Source organism: Naegleria gruberi (assembly GCF_000004985.1).
Source record: "Naegleria gruberi genomic scaffold NAEGRscaffold_51, whole genome shotgun sequence".
Classification (NCBI taxonomy): domain Eukaryota; phylum Heterolobosea; class Eutetramitea; order Acrasida; family Naegleriidae; genus Naegleria; species Naegleria gruberi.
This window is the reverse complement of record NW_003163276.1, coordinates 60,672-80,841: the sequence shown is the minus strand read 5'-3', so window position 1 is coordinate 80,841 and position 20,170 is coordinate 60,672. Positions and strand designations below refer to the sequence as shown.

Genomic DNA, 20,170 nt, shown 5'->3' with positions numbered 1-20,170 from the left:
GATAAACCAGTACTAGTAACACCATTTAATAGAGATCATCAAGTACTAGATTGTGAGTTACTGCAAACATTATATTCGAATTGTATGAAAGCTAGAGGCGTTCTCATCACAGTTCCCGAATATAGATTATCATTTGAATTGAAATGTATTGAATCTATCAAATCTAAATCGGACCTTTTTCAACAATTATTTAAAGTTCAAGATTGGTTAGAAAATAATTGTAGAGATTTATTAGATGAATCAGATGAAATCCTTCATGCCAGGTATCAACTAATTTATACAATTGGAAATCAATTAAAAATTGATGGTAGAGATCAACGTTGGAATGTTTTACAAAAAGTATTTAGATCAATTAAGAAACATTCTAAAGGTTTATTCGATTCATTTGGGTCGTCTTGTGTCGAACTTAGGGAAATGAATAATTTTGAACATTCATTTCCTCATTTGAGAATTTTAGATTCAAAAGCTTTTGAATTGCTTGTAGAAAATATTGTTAATGATATTCTTGATGGAAACTTGAAAGGAATTTTCATTTCTATCAAGCCAGAACATAGACTTTTATTTAAACAATTTTTGACATGTGAAGAAATTAATGATTCTACATTGAAATTAATTAGACAATATTCTAAAGAAAGCCAGTGGGAATCATTATTAATACTAAGAGGATTATTAGCGTATGGAACCTTGGAGCTTGTATTAGAAAGAAGATGGAGAGTTAATTATGGAGTTGGTTTTAACAGATCAATTGCCGTTCCATTTAGAGCCAAAGACGTACCATCTGAAAGATCTGAATATGGTCATCCAGATATCGCAATTTTATTAACATTATTAAGCTATTATTATAGTGGATTAGATAATTCTCAACTTGAATATATATTCGAAGAATTGCTATCATTGGATGACCCAGAAAAGGAATATTGTAAATGGGTCGAAGAAGGTCAGAATCAAATACCTGAACAATTGAAATCTTTATCAAATATTAACTTATCCGATTATCATCAAAAAATGGAAGTAGTTTTTCCATTTTTTAAATATTCAATGGCAGCTATTGACTTTTATTTAAATAAGTGTGTATTTCCAAAAGAATGCAAACAATTTCCTAAAAAGTTGACTTCCTCATCTTGGAATTTAAGTAATCAAAAGAATCATCAATCAAGCGGTTTCAGTGGCACAAAATCATTTTTATTACCAATTTCGATTCAATCAAATGAATTAGAAGAATTACTAGATACTTCTAAAAATGTTGAATCATTCATTTTGAGGAATGAAGAATATCACGTTATTTCAAATGAACAATCATGCAAAGACATTATTCAATCTATTGCTAATTCACAAAAAACAACAAGAGTATTACTAGACGTTGGAGCACTAATGTTAGAAATGACAAATGAAGAATTGGCACAATATTGGTTAGAAATTTCAAATCCAAACGAAATCCATGCTGCAATATATTTTAATGATAATGATGAACTCACTGTCATAGATAGATATAATCATGTTACTAATTTTGATTTGTCTCCATATAAAAACAAGTTAGAACAATGTGTTACATACATAGATGACGTACATACAAGAGGGACGGATATTAAATTTCCAGAAAGTACAAGAGCTGCTGTTACTTTAGGAAATGGTCTTTCAAATGAAAGGTTCGTTCAAGCATGCATGAGAATGAGACAATTATGTTCTGTGAATGGACACACCGTTTCATTCTGGGCATCCAAAGAAGTTGATTCACATATTAAGAAATTATCAGAGAATAATACTGTCAATACAAGAGAAATAATTAACTGGACACATTTCAATACAAAACAAATGGAAATGGATCATTTATTACAATGGGCTGTCCAAGGATTGATTTACAGTCATAAACTATGGTTAAATCAAGAATTAGGAAAATCAATACTTATTCAACAATACTATGACAAATATATTGAAGATGAAATACTTGAATTACAATCATTTTATGGATTAGAACGAAAGAAGCAATTATTATCACAAATATTTAAATTGAAAGAATTACATTTTAGATCGTTACACACAAAGAATCTTTGTACAATATTTGAGAGTAATATTTCAAAAATTATTGAAAAACTGTCAACCAATACTATGGAAATATTCTCACAAACACTGAATGAAGAACAAGAAAGAGAATTGGAAAATGAATTAGAAGAAGAAAAGCAAGTATTTAGACCTCCTCAATTAGAACCCTGTATTCCTGAATTGGACACTAATTTGAAATTGCTAATTATGGGATTCAAGCCAAATATCTCCACCATGTTAAATGTTAAAGAATTATTATCTGATACTTTTGCACTTTACAATCTCCCTAATATTTGGAATGGTAACATTTATGCAACCAAAAGTATGAAAAATGTTGTCATTTCAACAATTGACTCTAAAATTGATTATTACAAGAGACCAATAGATTGGTTTGTTCACTCCTTGAATGATAATTATATAATTTTAATATGTCCATACGAAGCCAATCAAATATTTAAATTTATTAATGAAAATGGAAAAGGAATTAATTTCACATTGAATAGATTCAGTAGAAGAATTCATATCAGTGATGAACTATTATATGATAATCTTTCACTTTCTATCCCTTCTGTGAATTCACAATTTGATAGAGTGACTAGAATTGCAAAACTTAATAGATTCCTTCCAGATTTATTCATTCTTTCATGTTCATTATATTTCAAGAATGAATGGGAACAATCAATTATTTGCAATTTCTTATCCGTGGCCCCAAAACCTCATAATATAATAGAAATGGAAGCCTTTGGAAGAGGTGATATTGATGAAAATGGAAAAATTGTTTACAATTCAAAATATTATCACTCACTGTTAAAACCACCATCTCAATGCAATTTTGATCCAATTCAATTAATTGAAAAATTGTTATCAATCTATGATAGGAATGATTCATTCCAAGATTCACATTTATACATGATTATTAGACAAGCACAAAAACCTTTTAAATAATAATTAAAATTTAATTTTCTTCCATTCAAGTAATATAGATTTTCAAACTTTAGAATAACTTGAGTCAAAATGAGTGACGAAAAAGGAAGAATTAAACGGAGTTGTTGAAAGGAAAAATCAAATCAAAAAAAATGAGCGCACAATGTGGATCGTCATGTAAGAAAAAGGGTTGTTCATCATCATTATCTCCTTCAACAACAACTTTATCATTAAATACAACAACATCTTCATCATTAGTATTATCGGATTCAAAACAATCGGAAAAGAGAGAACAAGGCTTTTATCAAAGAGAATTACCTTCGCATTTGGTCGCCTTTTCCTCACTCGAAGGAAGGAAATTATTTTCCCAGAGTTTGATGGAAGGAAATACTCATTCGTTCTTTCCGCTAATTGAACAATTTCATACACAAGCTGAGCCTTCTTGTATGTTTGATGATTTAATGGTATTATTAATAATATTAATTGGTAATGATTGATGATTTTAAAGATTGTGGATTGGGAACACTTGTAAATGTTATGAATGCTTTGAAAATTGATCCGAAGAGAGTTTGGAAATATCCTTGGAGATGGTTTACTGAGGAGTTTTTTGATTGTTGTGTTCCATTGGAAGTTGTAAAGAAGGAGGGAATTACTTTGAGACAATTTGCTTGTTTGGCTAAATGTAATGGAGCTGATTGTCATGTTTATAGACCTCAGGATTCTTCATTGGAGGAATTTAGGAAATTCATTATTGATTCAATAGAATCAAATGATTTGTCAAAAATTGATAATGATCCATCATTTATTGTTGTGAGCTATGATCGATCTACTTTGGGACAAACTGGAACGTAGGTTTTATTTTTCATTGAAATTTACATTGAAATAATGTATATTGCAGTGGACATTTTTCTCCTTTGGCTGCCTATAATGCAGAAAATGATATGGTCCTAGTTCTAGATGTTGCAAGATTTAAATATCCACCTCATTGGGTGAAACTTGATTTATTGTGGAAGGCATTGTATCCTATAGATTCTTCAACAGGATTATCTAGAGGATTTGTTGTAATTAAAAAAGAAGCAGTTAAAAAGCCAGAAAATGCCATTTGTTATAGAGTTGTTGTCAAGGAAAAATGGTCTGAAACTCTTGTCAAGTTGATGACCCTCACTAGGAATATTACTGAGGTGTACTTTACCAAAATGAATCAGGTCAATAATGAATCCCTCACTCAAACGATTCTCTTTGAAAGTATTGTCCAAGTACTGAGTCCTGTCATCTTTGACTTGGTAGAGCCTTTATTAATCAACGAAGACAAAGATATTAAATCTGAAGAGTATGAATTGATTAAGACTTTATGGAACGACAAGATTACTACTATATATACTAATTTAAAGGAATACCAATTATTTAGGGAAATTATGGAATTTGAAAAGGATAGAAACAAATCCATAGTGATTGCAATTCTGTTGATCAGCATGCCCAATGAATTATTTGAGGACCTCAATTTACGAGCAATTATTAGCAAGTTGAAGCATCAATTCGGAGACATGTGCATTTCACAATGCTGCAGAACTGCTTTGGAATCCAACATTAGCCAAATCACCAAACAAATTCAAGCTCTTATTGAAATGAGCACTTGTCAATAACGATTAATGTAATGCGTGATTCCGAATGCACATGCAAGCACAAGTAAGCACCCTCAACAACCTTTTGCATCTTGTACAGTAAAGCAAGGACCACCAAATAAATAAGTGTGTGAAAAATTTGCATGCACATGTTTGGTGAAAATTAACAAAGCCCCCGTATTCACTTTTTGAATACGGGAGCTAAATTCAATGATTGGTCGGATGCTTGTAAACAAGAAATCCAAAAAAGTTACTCTTACTGAATTGTGCCTTAAATTCAGTCAATATTTTAAGCCCTAACAAGAATTGAAAAAAACAAAACAACAACAACAGCAGCATGTTCAAACTATTGTGTGCGTTAGCTTGCACATTCCTCTTTGTCACTTTCATCATGGCTGAAACATGCCCAAATAAGGGTGGTACTAGTTCATTTGCTTGTCCTAATTGTGATATTACTTGTGGTATTAACATCCGTTCTTCCTCTTGTTGTACTGATTTTGAAGTGAGTCAGATTTCTGCTATGAGCACTATGTTAAGTCAATCTGCCTCTACCCTCTGTCGTAAATATTTGGCTGCTACTCAGTGTGGAAAGTGTGTGCCATCTATTTCTCAAAAGTATTATAATTCAACCACAAGTACGATGAATATTTGTAAATCTTTCTGTCAAAGAATGAGTGTGGAATGTGGTTCATCTCTTCTTCCAATGTCAACCAGTAAAGTTCCAATGCAGATTGACCAGAGCTGCTCTTCCTTCAACTGTTTCAAGTGCCATCTCAGTAACACCAGTTGCCTTCTTGACATTTATCATAATGCTCATTTCTCTTCTCTTTTAATAAATTCCATTTTATAATAAATAAAAAATACTATTATTAATAAATTGTAAAGTATTTAAAATAAAGAAAAAAAAAATGCTCACACGATCAGCCAGCAATCCATGCAACGAAAAAGAGCACGACAATCTTTTAGCATCAAAACCTGGCTATCAAATCTTCCAGCTCGAACAAAAAGAATTCGTGATCAATACCGATAATAATGGATTGATGAAAGGAATGGAAGTTGATCATTCTACAACAATTACCAACATGATTAGCAATGATATTAATCATCATCATCTGGAGAATGTAAAAGTTTTAAAAGAATATTCAAGACCAATAACAACAAATGGAGAATCAAGCCTTGTAGTGATGATAAAAACTCCACAATATTGGGTTTTTGAAATTGATGAACGTGTAACGCAGATTTCGTGTGGTGATTCTATTGTGTTGGTTGGTAAATCGAGAAGGACGTTATATGTATGGAAGTATATATCAGATGGATGTGTATTGTACAAATTGGTGTTTGATGAGGAGGTGGATATGGTTGGATTTAGAAGGTTTTTATTAGTCAGGACTAGTAGTGGAGCTGTTTACATGTCAGACTCGACGAGTGAAATTCCAAATGATTTGAAAAAGATTACAACCTTACCATTCGATACTAAAGAAGAGAAAATTGTGGATGTTTCCTGTGGATCAACTCATAATTTAATGCTGACTGACAAGGGGAAGGTGTATGGATATGGACAGAATTGTAAGTGGTTTACAAATTATTGGATTATTTAGATTGGTTTATAGATGGTCAACTGGGAGTGAATACTAATAATTATTCGGATTCATGGGTTGTCTCCAATATCGATCACATTCCAAACAAGATTAAGAGAGTTTATTGTACATATAATACTAGCTTTATATTGACTGAGAATGGCCATCTTTATGGAGTTGGAGATAGATCTTATGGTGCGAATGGTTTGATTGAGGCCAGCGATTCTTTCCATTGGACTCGCGTTCCAAATCTAGATCATGAAATTGTGACAGATGTTAGACCAGGATTGTTTTTTGTAGCAGTTTTAACACAATCACAAAAAATTTACGTTTTTGGCTATTTCAATTTTAAACAATTTGGAATATCACCTAATTTTACATATGATGTGAATAGAGGCCCCAAAATACTAGACTCATTTAATTTGAATAATATCCAGGATATTGTCTGTGGAGGATACAATTCTCTAATTTTAACTAGAGACAATTCAGTATTTATTGGAGGAGATAATAATTTGCTGAGCTCAGATGGTAGATATACTGAATTCAAGTGGAGACAGCTCTTTCCTAATATTGATGCATCCACCTCAGTTTTGAAAGTTGGATTAACAAGCGATACATTGATTATTGCAATTCATCAACATAATATTTCTAAATATTTCAATTTTAGGAATGCTTGGAAGATTGCAGATGTCTTCTTTCATTTTTCTGATTAAGGCTTACTGTTAATTCTTTATAAAGTACGAATTGTTACGGAACTAACCGCAAATTTTCCTCTTTTTAAATCGCAAATTCTGTTCTGCAAACAGCGAATTGTTTAGCTTGATTTCCATAGGAATTTGCGGTTTAGAATATTTTTAAAATTGCGTTTTGATGTGTAGCAATTTGTGGTTAGTTGCGTAGAAATTCGTGATTAATAAAAAATTAACAGTATTTCAAATGTAAATTTTGAATATTTATTGTACATGGTATTATTTTGATTTTATTATCAAAGTATTAATTGTAAATTACAATGTTATTATAACAACAGTAAAGATGACCCTTCTCTTCATCAATACAAATAGAAGTCAAATTCAAATCCTCTCCAAATGTCTTGATAATATCCAGAGTATTCTTACCAATGACACTCACTCTCATTATATCACAATCCAATACATAGAGTAGCTCACTACTCCTCTCATAGGCCATATTGAATAGGAACAAGTAACCCCTCTCCTTGGCAGCCTCTCTCTTCACCTGCAAACTCCACTTTTCAGAAATATCATACGATGGCCTAGTCCACAATTCCAAAGATCCACTCCTGGAGAGAATCATTTCAGTTTCTGAAGCAAACACAATTCCAATACCATCCTCAATTTGTGGTACCAATTGTTCCATTACTTCATTTCTTGCTCCATTACTTAAATTCAAAACTACAACTCCCAATTTCTTATCTGGTATATAGACATGATCACCCATAATTGCTGCCATTAGTGCGTCATGACAGGAAGTGTGGCTTGTCCATATCTTGGCTTTATCAAATTCATCAGATTCAATTAATTGCTTCACATCTAGTAAGGTGATTACTCCATCCAAATGCATCACAATAATCTGGTCATTATGCAATATTAAATTAACTATTGGACCAACGGACTCTCCATCTGTTTGAATACTTTTCGTGTTGTTCTATTCATAAGGCAAAGACAATCATTCCATACAAAAACATAACTATCACTCGGAACATGAATTGAAAATCCACTGATTGGAGGTTGTTCATAATTTTCTACATCTTCCACTGTTTCAGGTTGTTGATCCACAAGAATTTCATCAAGCTGATTAAAATTGAGAGAGAATGCAAGAGAGGGTGAACAAGTAGATCTAGACATTTTTTAAGAGAGTTCTGTTTATCTCTAAATGAATACCAATTCAAAACAATTCAAAAACAAAATGATTCTCCCATGCCGGGAATTGAACCCGGACCTCCTGGGTGAAAGCCAGGTATCCTAGCCATTGGACTACACGGGAATACATTCAGAATGAAAATAATCCCTTAATGGCCACTTGGTTACCAAGTTCCAATAGAAATTTTAGCATTTTGTTAAAAGAGATAGTTGGCAAAAGGAGTTAATATTACTGAGTTTACAAATAATTCTTTCAATATGCTAAAATTTAATTTAGATTTTCTGCATTTCTTCTTCCTCTGGATCCACAACTTGAATCTTTAATCGTTCCAATACATCCAAATTACTTTCATTCATAACCAATTGGATAAACTTTAAATCTTGCACAATCTTCTTAGCCTCCTCCAACTGATCCGAATAATATTTAATTCTCCCTTCAGCTGATAATGACAATGATGATGAATTATTATTATTAGTATTACTATTACAATTATTTGTTAATAAATTCCCATTTGTCGGTTGATGATCAATTGATGACGATTGCAAAATATTTAGAAGTTCAATCTTGCACTCAATCATGAATAATTTCTTCTCCGTGATCAAACTCTCATTTGATGGTTGGTTATATTGGGCACGATCTTCCTTATGGCTTGGAGATTGATTTCTATTCATGAACCGTATTCCGTACATCATATCGTGTGCTTGTTTTTTTTATTGTTTTTAATAAAAAACTTGAATATTTAATAATATTTAAAATTATTGTAAACCAAGTGAAAAACTAGTTTTTAGTTTAGATTTAAAATATAAAACAACCATTAAGCATTAACTTTGCTAGGTACAATGACCTGAACATAAAAATTAAACATGAATATCATAATAAGTACAAACAATCCAAAAAGTGCAAGGTAAACAAAGGTCACTATTCTAATAATGTTCTGAATGAGGGTTTTAGATTGTACAAATATCATCACGAGACTGATAACTCTCAACACAAAGAATGCAACAATGAATAGGCATCCAATTACTGAATTGGCAATTGAAAGATCACTCCAAACTATTAATGTATTAACATTTGATTCGGTGGATTTTGAAGTTGATGTAAAGGTGTAATTGGAAGCACCACTTGTGGATATAAGATACGAAGCAGCAATAAAAACGAACATGACAATAAATTCAAAGTCTTCCTTCTTAATTCTTCTCAGCCTCTCATAAATTGAACGTTTGTTATTGGCCAATTCCTTAGGAAGCTCATCCAAGTTAACCTTCTTAATGTCGTCAAATGTTTTTGGTTCGGCCTCTTTTGTACCTTGAATGACCAACATGATTACCTCCTGTACCAAGTATTTGATAAGGAAAACCAAGGATGTAAATCCAAAGGCGAATAATACTGGTGTTACATTCTTGGAGACCATTCCTTGTTGCATAGCAACAACAGATAAAGCCATTATGTTACCCATTTTCTTTGTGTTGTTTTTGAGTGAGAATTGAGGTGGTTTTTTTGAAGCGGAATTCTGTGTGTTGGTGTGAGTGAATGTTGTTACTGTAGTTGATTGTGCAACAAGGTTGAATTACTGTAGATGGAAATCCAACGGAAAACAGTTAACATTACAATTATTCTGTATGCGCCCAAGTATAGAGTAAACCTTCTTATTTTTCGTAACAATGTTGTTATTCATGTTTTCCATAATCACATAATAAAACATTTCTTTGCTTTTTTCTTATTATTTTCCACATCATCATTACCATTAAGGCAAATTTCAATAAAATTTGAATCATATTTGATTACATCTTTCAGAAGCTTTAAGTTACCAATTGAATTAAACCTCGTTCGCCTAACACATTCATCAAATAAATAATTAATATTTTCTCCTGTTCTTGCACTACAATCAAGTATTGAACTATTTCCCAAATATAGACAAGTGGTTGATTCAATATCTCTTTTGTATTCTTCCACTATTTTCTCTTTTTCCAAATATTCCAATAAATCAATCTTATTCAATGCAAAAACAACTGGAAAATTAGTTGAATTTTTTACAACAACCAATTGATGTAATAAAATTTTAGCTTCCTCCAAAGAATCTCTGTTATTCACGTCACATACAATAATGAAACAATCTCCACTCCTCCAATGCGATTCTCTAACTGAATAATATTCTTCAGGACCAGCCAAGTCAATCACTTCAATAATTGACTTGAAATTATTCACTTGTATTTCCTTTCTATAAAAATCATCTTTAAATTTGAATAAACTTATGAATTTCAATTATACAATACCTATTGTTGGATCGTACTCTGTATTGAACTTTCCTTGAATGAAATAAGTTGTTATTGCACTTTTTCCTATTCTAAAGTCAAACAAAATTCCTCAACTATACTTACCAACTGCTCCATCCCCTATCATTACAACTCTAATTCGATCATCTTCATTTAATTTAGCACTTTTCCAAATATTATATTTGATATACTTCGCCAACAATATTTTCCTTCCCAGAGTTTTCTTTTGTAACATTTCTTCTTTTAATAATTGCACCTGGTTGGATTGAAGCGAAATTCCATAACAATTTTCGAATATGTCCAACCAGAAATTATCAAAATATTGATGAAATTTTCTTGTTCAATGATTGAAAATTAGCAATAAATTGAATAACTTTGTGATTTAATGAGCATTTATCAACGCCGAACGATAAAATATGAAGAAGAATTTCATAGGGAAGTGATGTGAATTGTGTACATGATGACATTTTTTCTACTCGTTGTTTCTGATCAAAGTTCTAATTTCACGGTGGTTTGATTAAATTGCATTATAATTGTCTGGGTTATTTGTAAACACTTTCAAGAAGGTATTAAGACAATGTGAAACAATAGGTTCGTATTGAAATAAATTAATCAACCCATTTGAAAAACTTTTTACAAGCCTCGTCCTTATCCTTATTTGGACATTTGTAAAATTGTCTCCCTTGGTTTTCTCCCTGCTTACAAGTGAAAATTTCTGGTGCAGAGCTACAATTTGTACATACAACATCACCAGATCCACTACCGCCATGATTGTTTCCGAATTGATTTCTTGGAGATGTATTGTTTCTTTGGTAAGAATTTTGAGGAGGTGGGTTGCTATTATTATTTCCATTATTATTATCAACTCTTGTTCTCTTGCCCAACATTCTATCCAAAGTCATTTGATTAGGTGGTGGTGTATTATTCTGTCTTGCAGCAATATTTCTCCCTGTTGCCCCAACTGGACTTGTTCTATTTCCATAACCACCACCAGCAATTGTTGGACTTCTATTTGGCATGTTTCTATTATTCGATGTAGAGTTGTGTACAAGCACTCCATGGGAAGAAGCACCACCTGAATCACCATTAAGGGAATTCAAATTAATATTGAAAGCCTCATCAAAGTCCTGATCACAAAATACACAAGTTGTATGTTCTCTATTAACACCTGGAGGTAGAAGTGTTCCTTGGGCAAATGTAAATTTCAATCTATACACAGTATCCGAACGAGTACTACACCTGTTGCACTTTTCAGTTGTCAAATCAGCCTTTTCGATTGACTTTGGAAGCCACACTGCAGATTTACAATTTGGGAACCCCTTACATCCAATATAAAGGGAGGTATCATTCTTTCGTTGCCTTACTACTAAATTGTTGGAACATTTCTGACATTTCCTTACTACGGCATCCTTCTTTCTCGAATATTTACAACCAGTAAATGTACAGTTAAAGCATTTGAATCCATTAGCAAAAGATTCATTTGAATTTTCAATTTCTGGGGGATTATTGAAACAGTGAGGACACAGCTTGTATGAAGTGTTCTTTTGTGTGATAATGTTAAGTATCTGGAAATTACAAATTGGGCAAACATCTTCAATACTTTCATATTCTGATTTAGAAGGAAGAGGATATGAATCACTACAATTTTTACAATGAAGGAAATTATTTCCATCCTGCTCCTTCAAGTCCATTGGATTCTTACAGGAACATAGTGAAAATCCTCTTCCTAAAACTCTGCTCTGTCCTTCACCAAGAGTTGGAAAATGTTGTTGTACCGCCTTATCCAATAAATAAGCTGATTTACAAATTTGAATATATACATGTTTGTACATGGACAAGCTTTGGTGAATGACTGCTTCCTTGGATTGTTCTCCTTTTGAAATACTAAGCATATCCTTTTCCATCTTTGATCTCAAATTAGGAGTTGATAATTCGTATCCAATGAGATCATATCCTTGCAAGAGTGCCATTCCCAAGTTGGTGGCTTCAAATCTATTTCCTTTCTTGATGACATAGCCTCTCTCCTGGATGGTTTTAATGTGTTGAGCAACAGTGGCATCAGTACCGATACCATTAGAATCCATAGCAGAAATCAAATCTGATTCAGAAAGATGAGGAGGTGGACGAGTTTCACCATGATCCATCAATAATGAGGTTGGGATAAACTCTTGACCTGCATTGAAAACTGGAATACTCTTATCCGACCATCTATCATACTTCCAAATTTCCAAAAAGTTCTTTTGTTCAACCATCAATCCAGAGCAAGTAAACTCTTCGTTGGCAATTGAAATGATAACCTTAGTCTCGGCACCGACAGCATCCTTTGAACAACATGCTAAAAAGTGTCTTGCAATCAATTCATAGAGAGCTTGTTCCTTTGAATCATTGGAATTACAATCACCTTTGAGAGGGTGAATTGGAGGATGCGCCTTATCATCTTGCTTTCCACTAGGTGGCTTTTGATAACCTCCATTCAATAGATCTGAAGCATAACCACCCCATGTTGGATTTGATGTGTGTTCATTTACAAGTCGTTTCAAATCATCATCCTGGAATTGATTGTAATTGTTAGTTTCTGTTCTAGGATAACTGATAAAACCCTTATTATACAATGATTCAGCAACCTTCATAGTTTCGTGTGAACCCATTTTCAATTTCTGAGATGCCAATTTTTGCAATTCAATTGTATTCAATGGATCTGGTCTGTATTTGTATCTTCTTTTTTTTTCCACATTGACCACTCTAGCCCTTTGAGCTTCAACACACAACTCGTAAATGACCAAGCAAGTCAATTGGTCAAAAAGCCTACCTCTCTTCCATAGAAATTGAGCCTTGCCTTCCTCTCCCATATCGTGTGTACAATTTAAAGTCCAAAATGATTCCGATTCAAAGTTCTTGATAATTAAATCTCTCTTTACCACAAATCCCAATGTTGGAAATTGGCATGGTCCATAACTAATATAATCTGCTGTAATTCCTTGAAACTTCTTTTTGAGTCTGAGTGACTGAAAACGAGTAAAAGAGGCTCCAATTCTCAAATCCAATTCCTGTCTCGTATCTACAGCCATACTATCCAATACATTTGGTCTTTCCAAATTTCTAATTGCCCTATTGATTGCTGCAGCTGTAAACTCTGAAAATCTTGCCCTGAGAATTGAATCATTTTCAATGGAAAGGCTTCGATTTACCTTCTTGCAAACTTCAATCACTTCAAATGCAATATTTTCTCCTTCTCTATCACAATCGAGCCACAGCAATAATTTTGTGGCATATCTTGCTTCTTGTTCTAGGTTTTGTTGAATTTCTAAATTCTTCTCTGGCACATTCCGAAATACAGGTGTTGCAGGATCCATCAAAGTAATCGGATCACAAGATGTCCACGATTTTAATTTCGGATCAAAACCCAACTCCATCAAATGACCTAAAACCGATGTGACTGACATTGTTACAACAACACCATTCATTCTATATTCAAATTCAAATATCTTGTTAAACTTGGATTTTCCTTCTCTCCTCTGAAATTTTCCTGCACTTAAAATTGTGGCAATTTGTTTGGCAGCCTCTGGTTTTTCAGCTACACATAACACTTTCTGGTGTGGTCCTTGTCTATTATTGTAATTACCTCCTCCACCAGCATTTTGATAACGTGAAGACATTTTTTTTGTTTGTTTTTTAGAGGCTTCCAGTGTTTGTAGGAATTCAATCACAAACCTAACGTAAAAAAAAATTCGGAACGAAAGCCTCTCATCAATTTTGTTTTAATTAAAACAAAATATGAATAAAAACTCCCTCTCACTTTCTTGTCATCATTGAATATTGGAAATTATTGAAAAACAATTGTTGTTGTGATTGCCATAATATTGTTCTTACTAGCTTTAGCAGCTGTTATGTTCTCTATTAAAACCATAAATGCTCACTATTGTAAAATCGCTTCAACTCAAAAAAAATGCTCCGTGGTCTTGCCGCTACCGGCTATCGTTTCGTCAACGAAATGCTCGTCCTCAACAAGAACTTCTTCCCTAAAGGAATTTTACCTGCTTCAGTTGTTCCAGATGTTGTCGACACTGTTGCTGTTGCTGATAAGAGAGGTGAATTCAACGTTTATGAAGCGTAAGTAGAAAAAGCCAAGAAGAGAAAATTTTTAATCATCATCACGGTCGTGTTTTATTGTTGGAAATTAATTTCATCGTCAACATATCATCTTGATGTACACTTTCTTGTCATATTGGAATACCGCGCAAACAATTATCACTTGACCATCATCAATATTTTGGAAATTATAAAAACAACAATATGAAAAACAAAAAACACTAAATACATCAACATTTAGTTTCCCAATTCAAAACCCATGGACCAAATACACTGAAATCCCATACACTGATCTCTCAATGTGGGAAAAGGCTGATCGTTTCGTCACTTTGGCCTACAGAAGCTCTATGCGTTATCAAACTTTTGGTCTCTTATATGATGATATCCTCAACGATGAAGATCCAATGATTATTGAAGCTCTCAACAGATTGCCAGAAGAAGTTCGTCGTGCTCGTGAAAAGCGTCTTGCTCGTGCTTTTGACTTGTCTGTTAACCAAAAGAGACTGCCAAGAGAACAATGGACTAAGCCAGAAGATGACGTTGCCTACTTGCGTCCATACGTTTTGTGGGTTCGTTCCGAAATGGAAGAACTTGATTCTGAAAACTTGAAGAGAGAAGACTTCCTTCCATTCTTCAGAGTTTCTCCTGAAGATTACGAAACTGGAAAGGCCTTCAAGCAAAGATATATTGATTAAATTTTAAACCACGAAGGGGTGTCTCTAAGACTCTAAAGGCTCATTAACATCGTCAATGGAAGATTATTATAAAAAACATAAAAATTAATATTTAAAAAAATGTCTTCTTTTGATCCGGCAACTTTATCACCAAATGACAAGGTTTTTTGTAGACCAATCCCAACAGTGAAGGATAAGAATTTATATTTTCTTATAAAGGTAGGTATGAATGATGGAATTTAAATTTCGGAAAGAATTTTTTGATTTCTTCATTAAACTTTTTAAACATGATCTTCTTTCATGATAATATTTATAGATTACTGGTAAAATAGATGGAGGATATGAGGCAGTGATTTTCAGAACGAGTGATAAATTTGAAATTAAAATTCAAGATTGTGAATTTAAAGAATTGACAAAGGAGAATGAAATTAAAATATTTAAAGACAAGTTACTGGGAGGTAAAAATGGAAAAATTAAAACCTACATTGCTTCATTGGAATCAACATGTGAGAAATATGTACCTGATGCGGATGATAATTTAGTGCCAACAGATACATCAGAAGAAACAAGTAGCACAACTGTTTCAGAGCCATCAAGCTCTGAATTAAAGAATCATGATAATAGTTCAGAAAAAACACCTTCTTCTAATACTGACATGCAAACAGAGGAAGCAAAAGAAAAAAATGAAGAAAAGACATCTGAAAAGAAGGATTTGAAACGAAAGAGAAAAACAACAGAAAAGACAGAAAGCTCCAAAACAGAAACAACAACCGAGTCCTCCCCATCATCACAGAATGATATCGAGCCATCAACACCATCACTTAAAATTCCTCAATGGATTAAAGAATATCTATACAAGGATTATTGTCAAGTCTCAAAAGAGGAAAAGGAACATTCATTAATTGAGGACGAGAGCAAGTCAGTGAGAGGCATTATTTGTGCCTATGTGAAGGCAAATGAGGAAAGTTCAAAGGATGATTTTGGTGCTTTAAAATATTCCATGGACGGTCTGTTACAGTTTTTTGATGGCTGTTTTGAGAAGCCCTTTTCAATTTTGTACCTTACTGAAAATTCTACATTCAAAAATAAGGTAAAAGAGCCAGCATCACAGGTTTACGGTTTACCACATTTCTTGCGTTTTTGTGTTTCCCTACCTTCCATATTAGCCAAATTGTCCCCAGAAATTTCCTTCCATCAAGAAACCATTTCGATAATTTATAGAGAAACAGAAAAGTTATTTAATTATTTGGAAAATTTACAGAGTATATAGATTGTTAATGTATTTTTCAAACAGATAAATACATTTAAACTTGTTGACTACCACCACCACTGATAGTATTTTTGACAGCTGAGCTGATAGCAGTAGCAGCACCACTTTGAACCAAACCAGCACCATATTCCTTAATCTTGTTAAGAGATCCCTTAAGAGCTCTAAAGACCTTAATAACCATAATAAAAATGATGATATAATTGATCATCAAAGCGAACCAAATGACAGCCATGATCAAGTTACAAACAAATCCAGCAATACTTCCATATGTACCAGTTGGGAAATAGTAAATAGCAGTGACAATACCACTGAAACCATAAGTCAAATAACCAGCAACACCAAGAGCACAGAAAATAATTGAAACAGCATAGGCAATGAAGAAAATGATGAATCTTGGAATGGCACCAGTATCCATAGCCTTGTACAATGGCCAATATCCAAGGAAGAAGTGAGCAATACCAGAAATTAAGAAGAGGATTGTAGAAACAATGCAAAATTGAATAAGATTCATGAGAGAAACATCCTTAGGGAAGGCATTTGGTGTAGTAGAGAAGGCAGTAATATAGGCAGAAACACAGTTCAAGAAGACCACAACTTGGAAAACAATTGCAGAGATGAATCCCCAGTAGGCAATCTTCCTTCGGAGGAATTCATTAGGAACATCAGCAATGTTGTGATAAACAAGAGGGTAACATCTTGGGAAATTCTTCTTGGCAGTATTGGCATTATCAAGATTTGTAACTTCTTGTTCTCTCTTTTCCAATTCAGCTTCTCTACGAGCAAGTTCCATAGCCTTAAGTCTGAGAGCTTCATTATCCATAGAACCAACAGGTTCAATGTTGATTTGAGCAGGTTGACTCATTGCTCCAACTTGTGGTGGGACATATCCTTGAGTTGGATTACCATAGTTTGGCTATTATGTAAATGACATTATTCATTATTATCACATTATCAAATAAAATCATCGCAAGTATGTACAATTATCATCACAAAGAGTATAATAATAGTAAAATAATAGTAGAGGTGTAGGACATTTAAATTTGATGGTGATGAACAATTTCAAAATACAATACGATCAGTTTTGGGTTGTTATAAATTGTCGTTATTGGTAGAATATTATTTGAATATCAAAAGTAGCATTTAGTACGGAAAATAACAAACATGAACATTAAATTTTCTTCTTGTTGAAAACAATCACTACTTACTTGATAATCATAATCGTATGGATCAACATCAGTGGATCCGTATGGGTTATTAGACATTTGTTGTTATGTTGTTTGTTTGTATAAAAAGATTCTGTTATTCAAAGAGACACAAATCAATAAAAAATCGGTTGGTGCTTTGAAGTCGTAATTATTTTTTTTAGAGGTTAAATTTGATGCTCATTGGAAGGGAGAAGTATCGAAACAAATTCTATTCAGGATTGAGAGACAAAGTTGGTGATAAAAGAAAGCGTTCATTAATCGCACATGGAAACTTATTCGAATGTGTCTGGCTATTGTTTGTAAAATCTTGAGATAGCGTCTTGTCATTTGTTGTTTACAGAAATATTGTAAATATTATAAGAGAACTATTTTCATAATGAACAAGATTCCCGTGTAGTCCAATGGCTAGGATACCTGGCTTTCACCCAGGAGGTCCGGGTTCAATTCCCGGCATGGGAGAATCATTTTGTTTTTGCATTGGTTTAAACCAAATAATTTAAAACAAGAGATGGGAACAATAATGTACGTTCGAAACACAAAATATTTGAAAGAGACACTGGTAATAAAGCATTCACAGCAATCCAATTTTACAAATAACAACAAATTTCTTCAATTTTCACATATTTGTCCTCTTGAATACAAATAAAGTAATCATGCTCGCACGCACAAATTCTTCCTCACCACATCAAAGCCATTGGCACATTCCATCTCTTCCAGCACTAAGTAAAACAAAGCAAAAAAAAACCATTCAATTATTAACTAATTTTTCTCAAGTAATAGATAACAACATGACTAACTTGCAATTTTCATCTCCATCCACAATAACAGAAAGTCAACAACAATCGAGGAGGAACACTACTTTAAATAATAATCAAATAGTCTCAATCAATAATAATACAACAAGCCTTTCCAGTGCCCAACAACAATATCACTCCATAGCATGTAAATCGTGTCGACATTTGCATTTGTTTTGTGATAAGACATTACCATCATGCTCCGAATGTTCTCAGAGAGGTAAAACCTGTTGTTATGAGAAGCCAAAGAGGAGGGGACGACCAATCTCTTCTGTCAAGTCTTCACCAGAATCGAATAATAGTAATGATTGCGCTGTTTCCACCTCTTCTAATAGTTGTAGCAGTAGTAGCAGTGGTGGAAATACTGAAGTAAATAAGAAAGTAAAGAGAAAAGCGTTAACATTTCAATTGACTAATGGTGATGATGAGAATGTAAAGAAATCAAATGAATCTAGAAAGTATCATCCCTATATGAATGCAAAGAATGAAATTGTAAATATATTGAAAGGAAGAGAATTGGTGGGAGTGGATGATAATTTGATTAGAAATAATTGTAAATTGGAACTATTGATTTCTTTTATAAAGTGGTGGATCCTGGATTTTCTTTGATTACCAATGTGGAAATGAAACTAAAGTTGAAAGAGATGAATGAAGATGATTCGAGAGATAATACTGGATTTCTGTCAATGATGTACTCTATTCAAGCATTATGTGAGCAGAGATTGGCTAATTCAAAAGGAGCCGAATTGGCAGCTCATGAATCTAGAAGATACTTGACAAAGAGTGATTACAATATTTATACAAAGATTAGTTATGCAGTATTGAGTGATTATTACGGTGGAGAAGGCGAGGACGAAGTTGCTCAATCGTATTTGAATCATTTGAATAGAATTTTGGGAGATGGTGCTCAAGATTTTGAGCATTTACTTATAAGGGCTCAGAAAGCATGTACATTGGAAGATAGAGGTTGTAATGGAGTAATGTCAAGTATTGTATTCATATTTTCTTTATACAATCGAGAAAATCATACTTTTGATTTGAAAAGCATTGAAGAAGAAATTAATCCTCAAAATGCTGGTCTTGCCATCACAGTTGTACAGCAAGTTAATGATATGATGAATTCAATCTTACGTAACTTTCCAAACAAGTACACTGAGGAATATACCAGGATGAAGCACGTACTCCATGAACTTGTTTTCTTATCTGGTATTTCATCAGTGTTCTTTTCACTTGGATTGGAGGGAGAAATGGTTGATGCACTAGTTGATAGAGCTGATGAACTCATGCAAATATTTGACCCATTGCTATTCCCAATAGCTGTCTTTCCTCACCTCTCCATCTATATGACCTATAGAGTGAACCGATTTGGGAATATTCTTGCAGAATTTCATCACCATATTCTTAATGGAATGGACATTCGTTCGATATTTTGCTTGGAGAAATTTCAAAAGTATTTCAATGGAATTGTTCATAGTTTGAAAATGATGAATGAATTCTCGAAAAGATACAAAAGAATTAACAAACGGTTCGGTCAATTGAATCAAAATTTACAGACAATTGCTAAATGGAAATTTGATGTTCAATCACACATAATACCAAATGCCTTATTGGAGGATATTGATTCTTCCAACAACACAACAACAAACACTGTCCAATCACCATTTATTCCTGAAACTCCTGTCAATATTTCCTCTCCAATTCCAATGGTTAGTAAGTTGGTTTCGAACGCAAAGGAATCATCTTTGCTCTATAATTCCTGCTTAGAAAGGGCCAAGCTCAATTATGCCTTTAACATTTAATTTCAACTTTTATAAATTTAATAAT

The 20,170-nt window shown here is 33.1% G+C and overlaps 10 protein-coding genes and 2 non-coding genes across 12 annotated transcripts; 6 read left to right on the top strand and 6 right to left on the bottom strand.

Moving 5' to 3' along the window:
* Window positions 1-84: 84 nt before the first annotated feature.
* Window positions 85-3,008, top strand: NAEGRDRAFT_81119 (uncharacterized protein; the record flags this gene model as incomplete). The annotated part of the gene is made up of 1 exon (XM_002672753.1): window positions 85-3,008. The coding sequence occupies one exon, from the start codon at window positions 85-87 to the stop codon at window positions 2,983-2,985; it is 2,901 nt and encodes a 966-aa protein (XP_002672799.1). The 3' UTR covers window positions 2,986-3,008.
* Window positions 3,009-3,116: 108 nt separating this feature from the next.
* NAEGRDRAFT_72098 (uncharacterized protein) lies at window positions 3,117-4,607 on the top strand (the record flags this gene model as incomplete). The annotated part of the gene is made up of 3 exons (XM_002672752.1): window positions 3,117-3,408; window positions 3,473-3,812; window positions 3,863-4,607. 3 exons carry the CDS (start codon window positions 3,117-3,119, stop codon window positions 4,605-4,607), a joined length of 1,377 nt encoding a protein of 458 aa, XP_002672798.1.
* An 887-nt stretch (window positions 4,608-5,494) lies between these two features.
* NAEGRDRAFT_72097 (uncharacterized protein) lies at window positions 5,495-6,876 on the top strand (the record flags this gene model as incomplete). Its single annotated transcript, XM_002672751.1, has 2 exons — window positions 5,495-6,152; window positions 6,197-6,876. The coding sequence occupies 2 exons, from the start codon at window positions 5,495-5,497 to the stop codon at window positions 6,874-6,876; spliced, it is 1,338 nt and encodes a 445-aa protein (XP_002672797.1).
* A 280-nt stretch (window positions 6,877-7,156) lies between these two features.
* On the bottom strand, window positions 7,157-7,630 carry NAEGRDRAFT_72096 (uncharacterized protein; the record flags this gene model as incomplete). The annotated part of the gene is made up of 1 exon (XM_002672679.1): window positions 7,157-7,630. One exon carries the CDS (start codon window positions 7,628-7,630, stop codon window positions 7,157-7,159), a length of 474 nt encoding a protein of 157 aa, XP_002672725.1.
* A 462-nt stretch (window positions 7,631-8,092) lies between these two features.
* NAEGRDRAFT_t552 lies at window positions 8,093-8,164 on the bottom strand. Its single transcript has one exon. It is a non-coding gene; the product is annotated as a tRNA-Glu (tRNA).
* Window positions 8,165-8,313: 149 nt separating this feature from the next.
* Window positions 8,314-8,730, bottom strand: NAEGRDRAFT_72095 (uncharacterized protein; the record flags this gene model as incomplete). The annotated part of the gene is made up of 1 exon (XM_002672678.1): window positions 8,314-8,730. One exon carries the CDS (start codon window positions 8,728-8,730, stop codon window positions 8,314-8,316), a length of 417 nt encoding a protein of 138 aa, XP_002672724.1.
* Window positions 8,731-8,855: 125 nt separating this feature from the next.
* Window positions 8,856-9,497, bottom strand: NAEGRDRAFT_72094 (uncharacterized protein; the record flags this gene model as incomplete). Its single annotated transcript, XM_002672677.1, has 1 exon — window positions 8,856-9,497. The coding sequence occupies one exon, from the start codon at window positions 9,495-9,497 to the stop codon at window positions 8,856-8,858; it is 642 nt and encodes a 213-aa protein (XP_002672723.1).
* Window positions 9,498-10,681: 1,184 nt separating this feature from the next.
* Window positions 10,682-13,970, bottom strand: NAEGRDRAFT_81118 (uncharacterized protein; the record flags this gene model as incomplete). Its single annotated transcript, XM_002672676.1, has 1 exon — window positions 10,682-13,970. One exon carries the CDS (start codon window positions 13,968-13,970, stop codon window positions 10,923-10,925), a length of 3,048 nt encoding a protein of 1,015 aa, XP_002672722.1. The 3' UTR covers window positions 10,682-10,922.
* A 288-nt stretch (window positions 13,971-14,258) lies between these two features.
* On the top strand, window positions 14,259-15,198 carry NAEGRDRAFT_81117 (uncharacterized protein). The gene is made up of 2 exons (XM_002672750.1): window positions 14,259-14,424; window positions 14,645-15,198. The coding sequence occupies exons 1-2, from the start codon at window positions 14,261-14,263 to the stop codon at window positions 15,096-15,098; spliced, it is 618 nt and encodes a 205-aa protein (XP_002672796.1). The 5' UTR covers window positions 14,259-14,260; the 3' UTR covers window positions 15,099-15,198.
* Window positions 15,199-16,294: 1,096 nt separating this feature from the next.
* Window positions 16,295-17,707, bottom strand: NAEGRDRAFT_81116 (uncharacterized protein). The gene is made up of 2 exons (XM_002672675.1): window positions 17,553-17,707; window positions 16,295-17,260 (listed from the first exon to the last, which is right to left on the bottom strand). The coding sequence occupies exons 1-2, from the start codon at window positions 17,607-17,609 to the stop codon at window positions 16,382-16,384; spliced, it is 936 nt and encodes a 311-aa protein (XP_002672721.1). The 5' UTR covers window positions 17,610-17,707; the 3' UTR covers window positions 16,295-16,381.
* Window positions 17,708-17,939: 232 nt separating this feature from the next.
* Window positions 17,940-18,011, top strand: NAEGRDRAFT_t566. Its single transcript has one exon. It is a non-coding gene; the product is annotated as a tRNA-Glu (tRNA).
* Window positions 18,012-18,969: 958 nt separating this feature from the next.
* On the top strand, window positions 18,970-20,145 carry NAEGRDRAFT_51999 (uncharacterized protein; the record flags this gene model as incomplete). The annotated part of the gene is made up of 1 exon (XM_002672749.1): window positions 18,970-20,145. The coding sequence occupies one exon, from the start codon at window positions 18,970-18,972 to the stop codon at window positions 20,143-20,145; it is 1,176 nt and encodes a 391-aa protein (XP_002672795.1).
* Window positions 20,146-20,170: the final 25 nt, after the last annotated feature.

Excerpts from the sequence above, each read along its gene's own strand:
- NAEGRDRAFT_81117 (XM_002672750.1), top strand. The coding sequence starts at position 14,261 with ATGCTCCGTGGTCTTGCCGCTACCGGCTATCGTTTCGTCAACGAAATG. Across the intron at positions 14,425-14,644 it reads GAATTCAACGTTTATGAAGC|TTTCCCAATTCAAAACCCAT; the intron begins GTAAGTAGAAAA and ends ATCAACATTTAG.
- NAEGRDRAFT_81116 (XM_002672675.1), bottom strand. The coding sequence starts at position 17,609 with ATGTCTAATAACCCATACGGATCCACTGATGTTGATCCATACGATTAT. Across the intron at positions 17,261-17,552 it reads CATACGATTATGATTATCAA|CCAAACTATGGTAATCCAAC; the intron begins GTAAGTAGTGAT and ends TTTACATAATAG.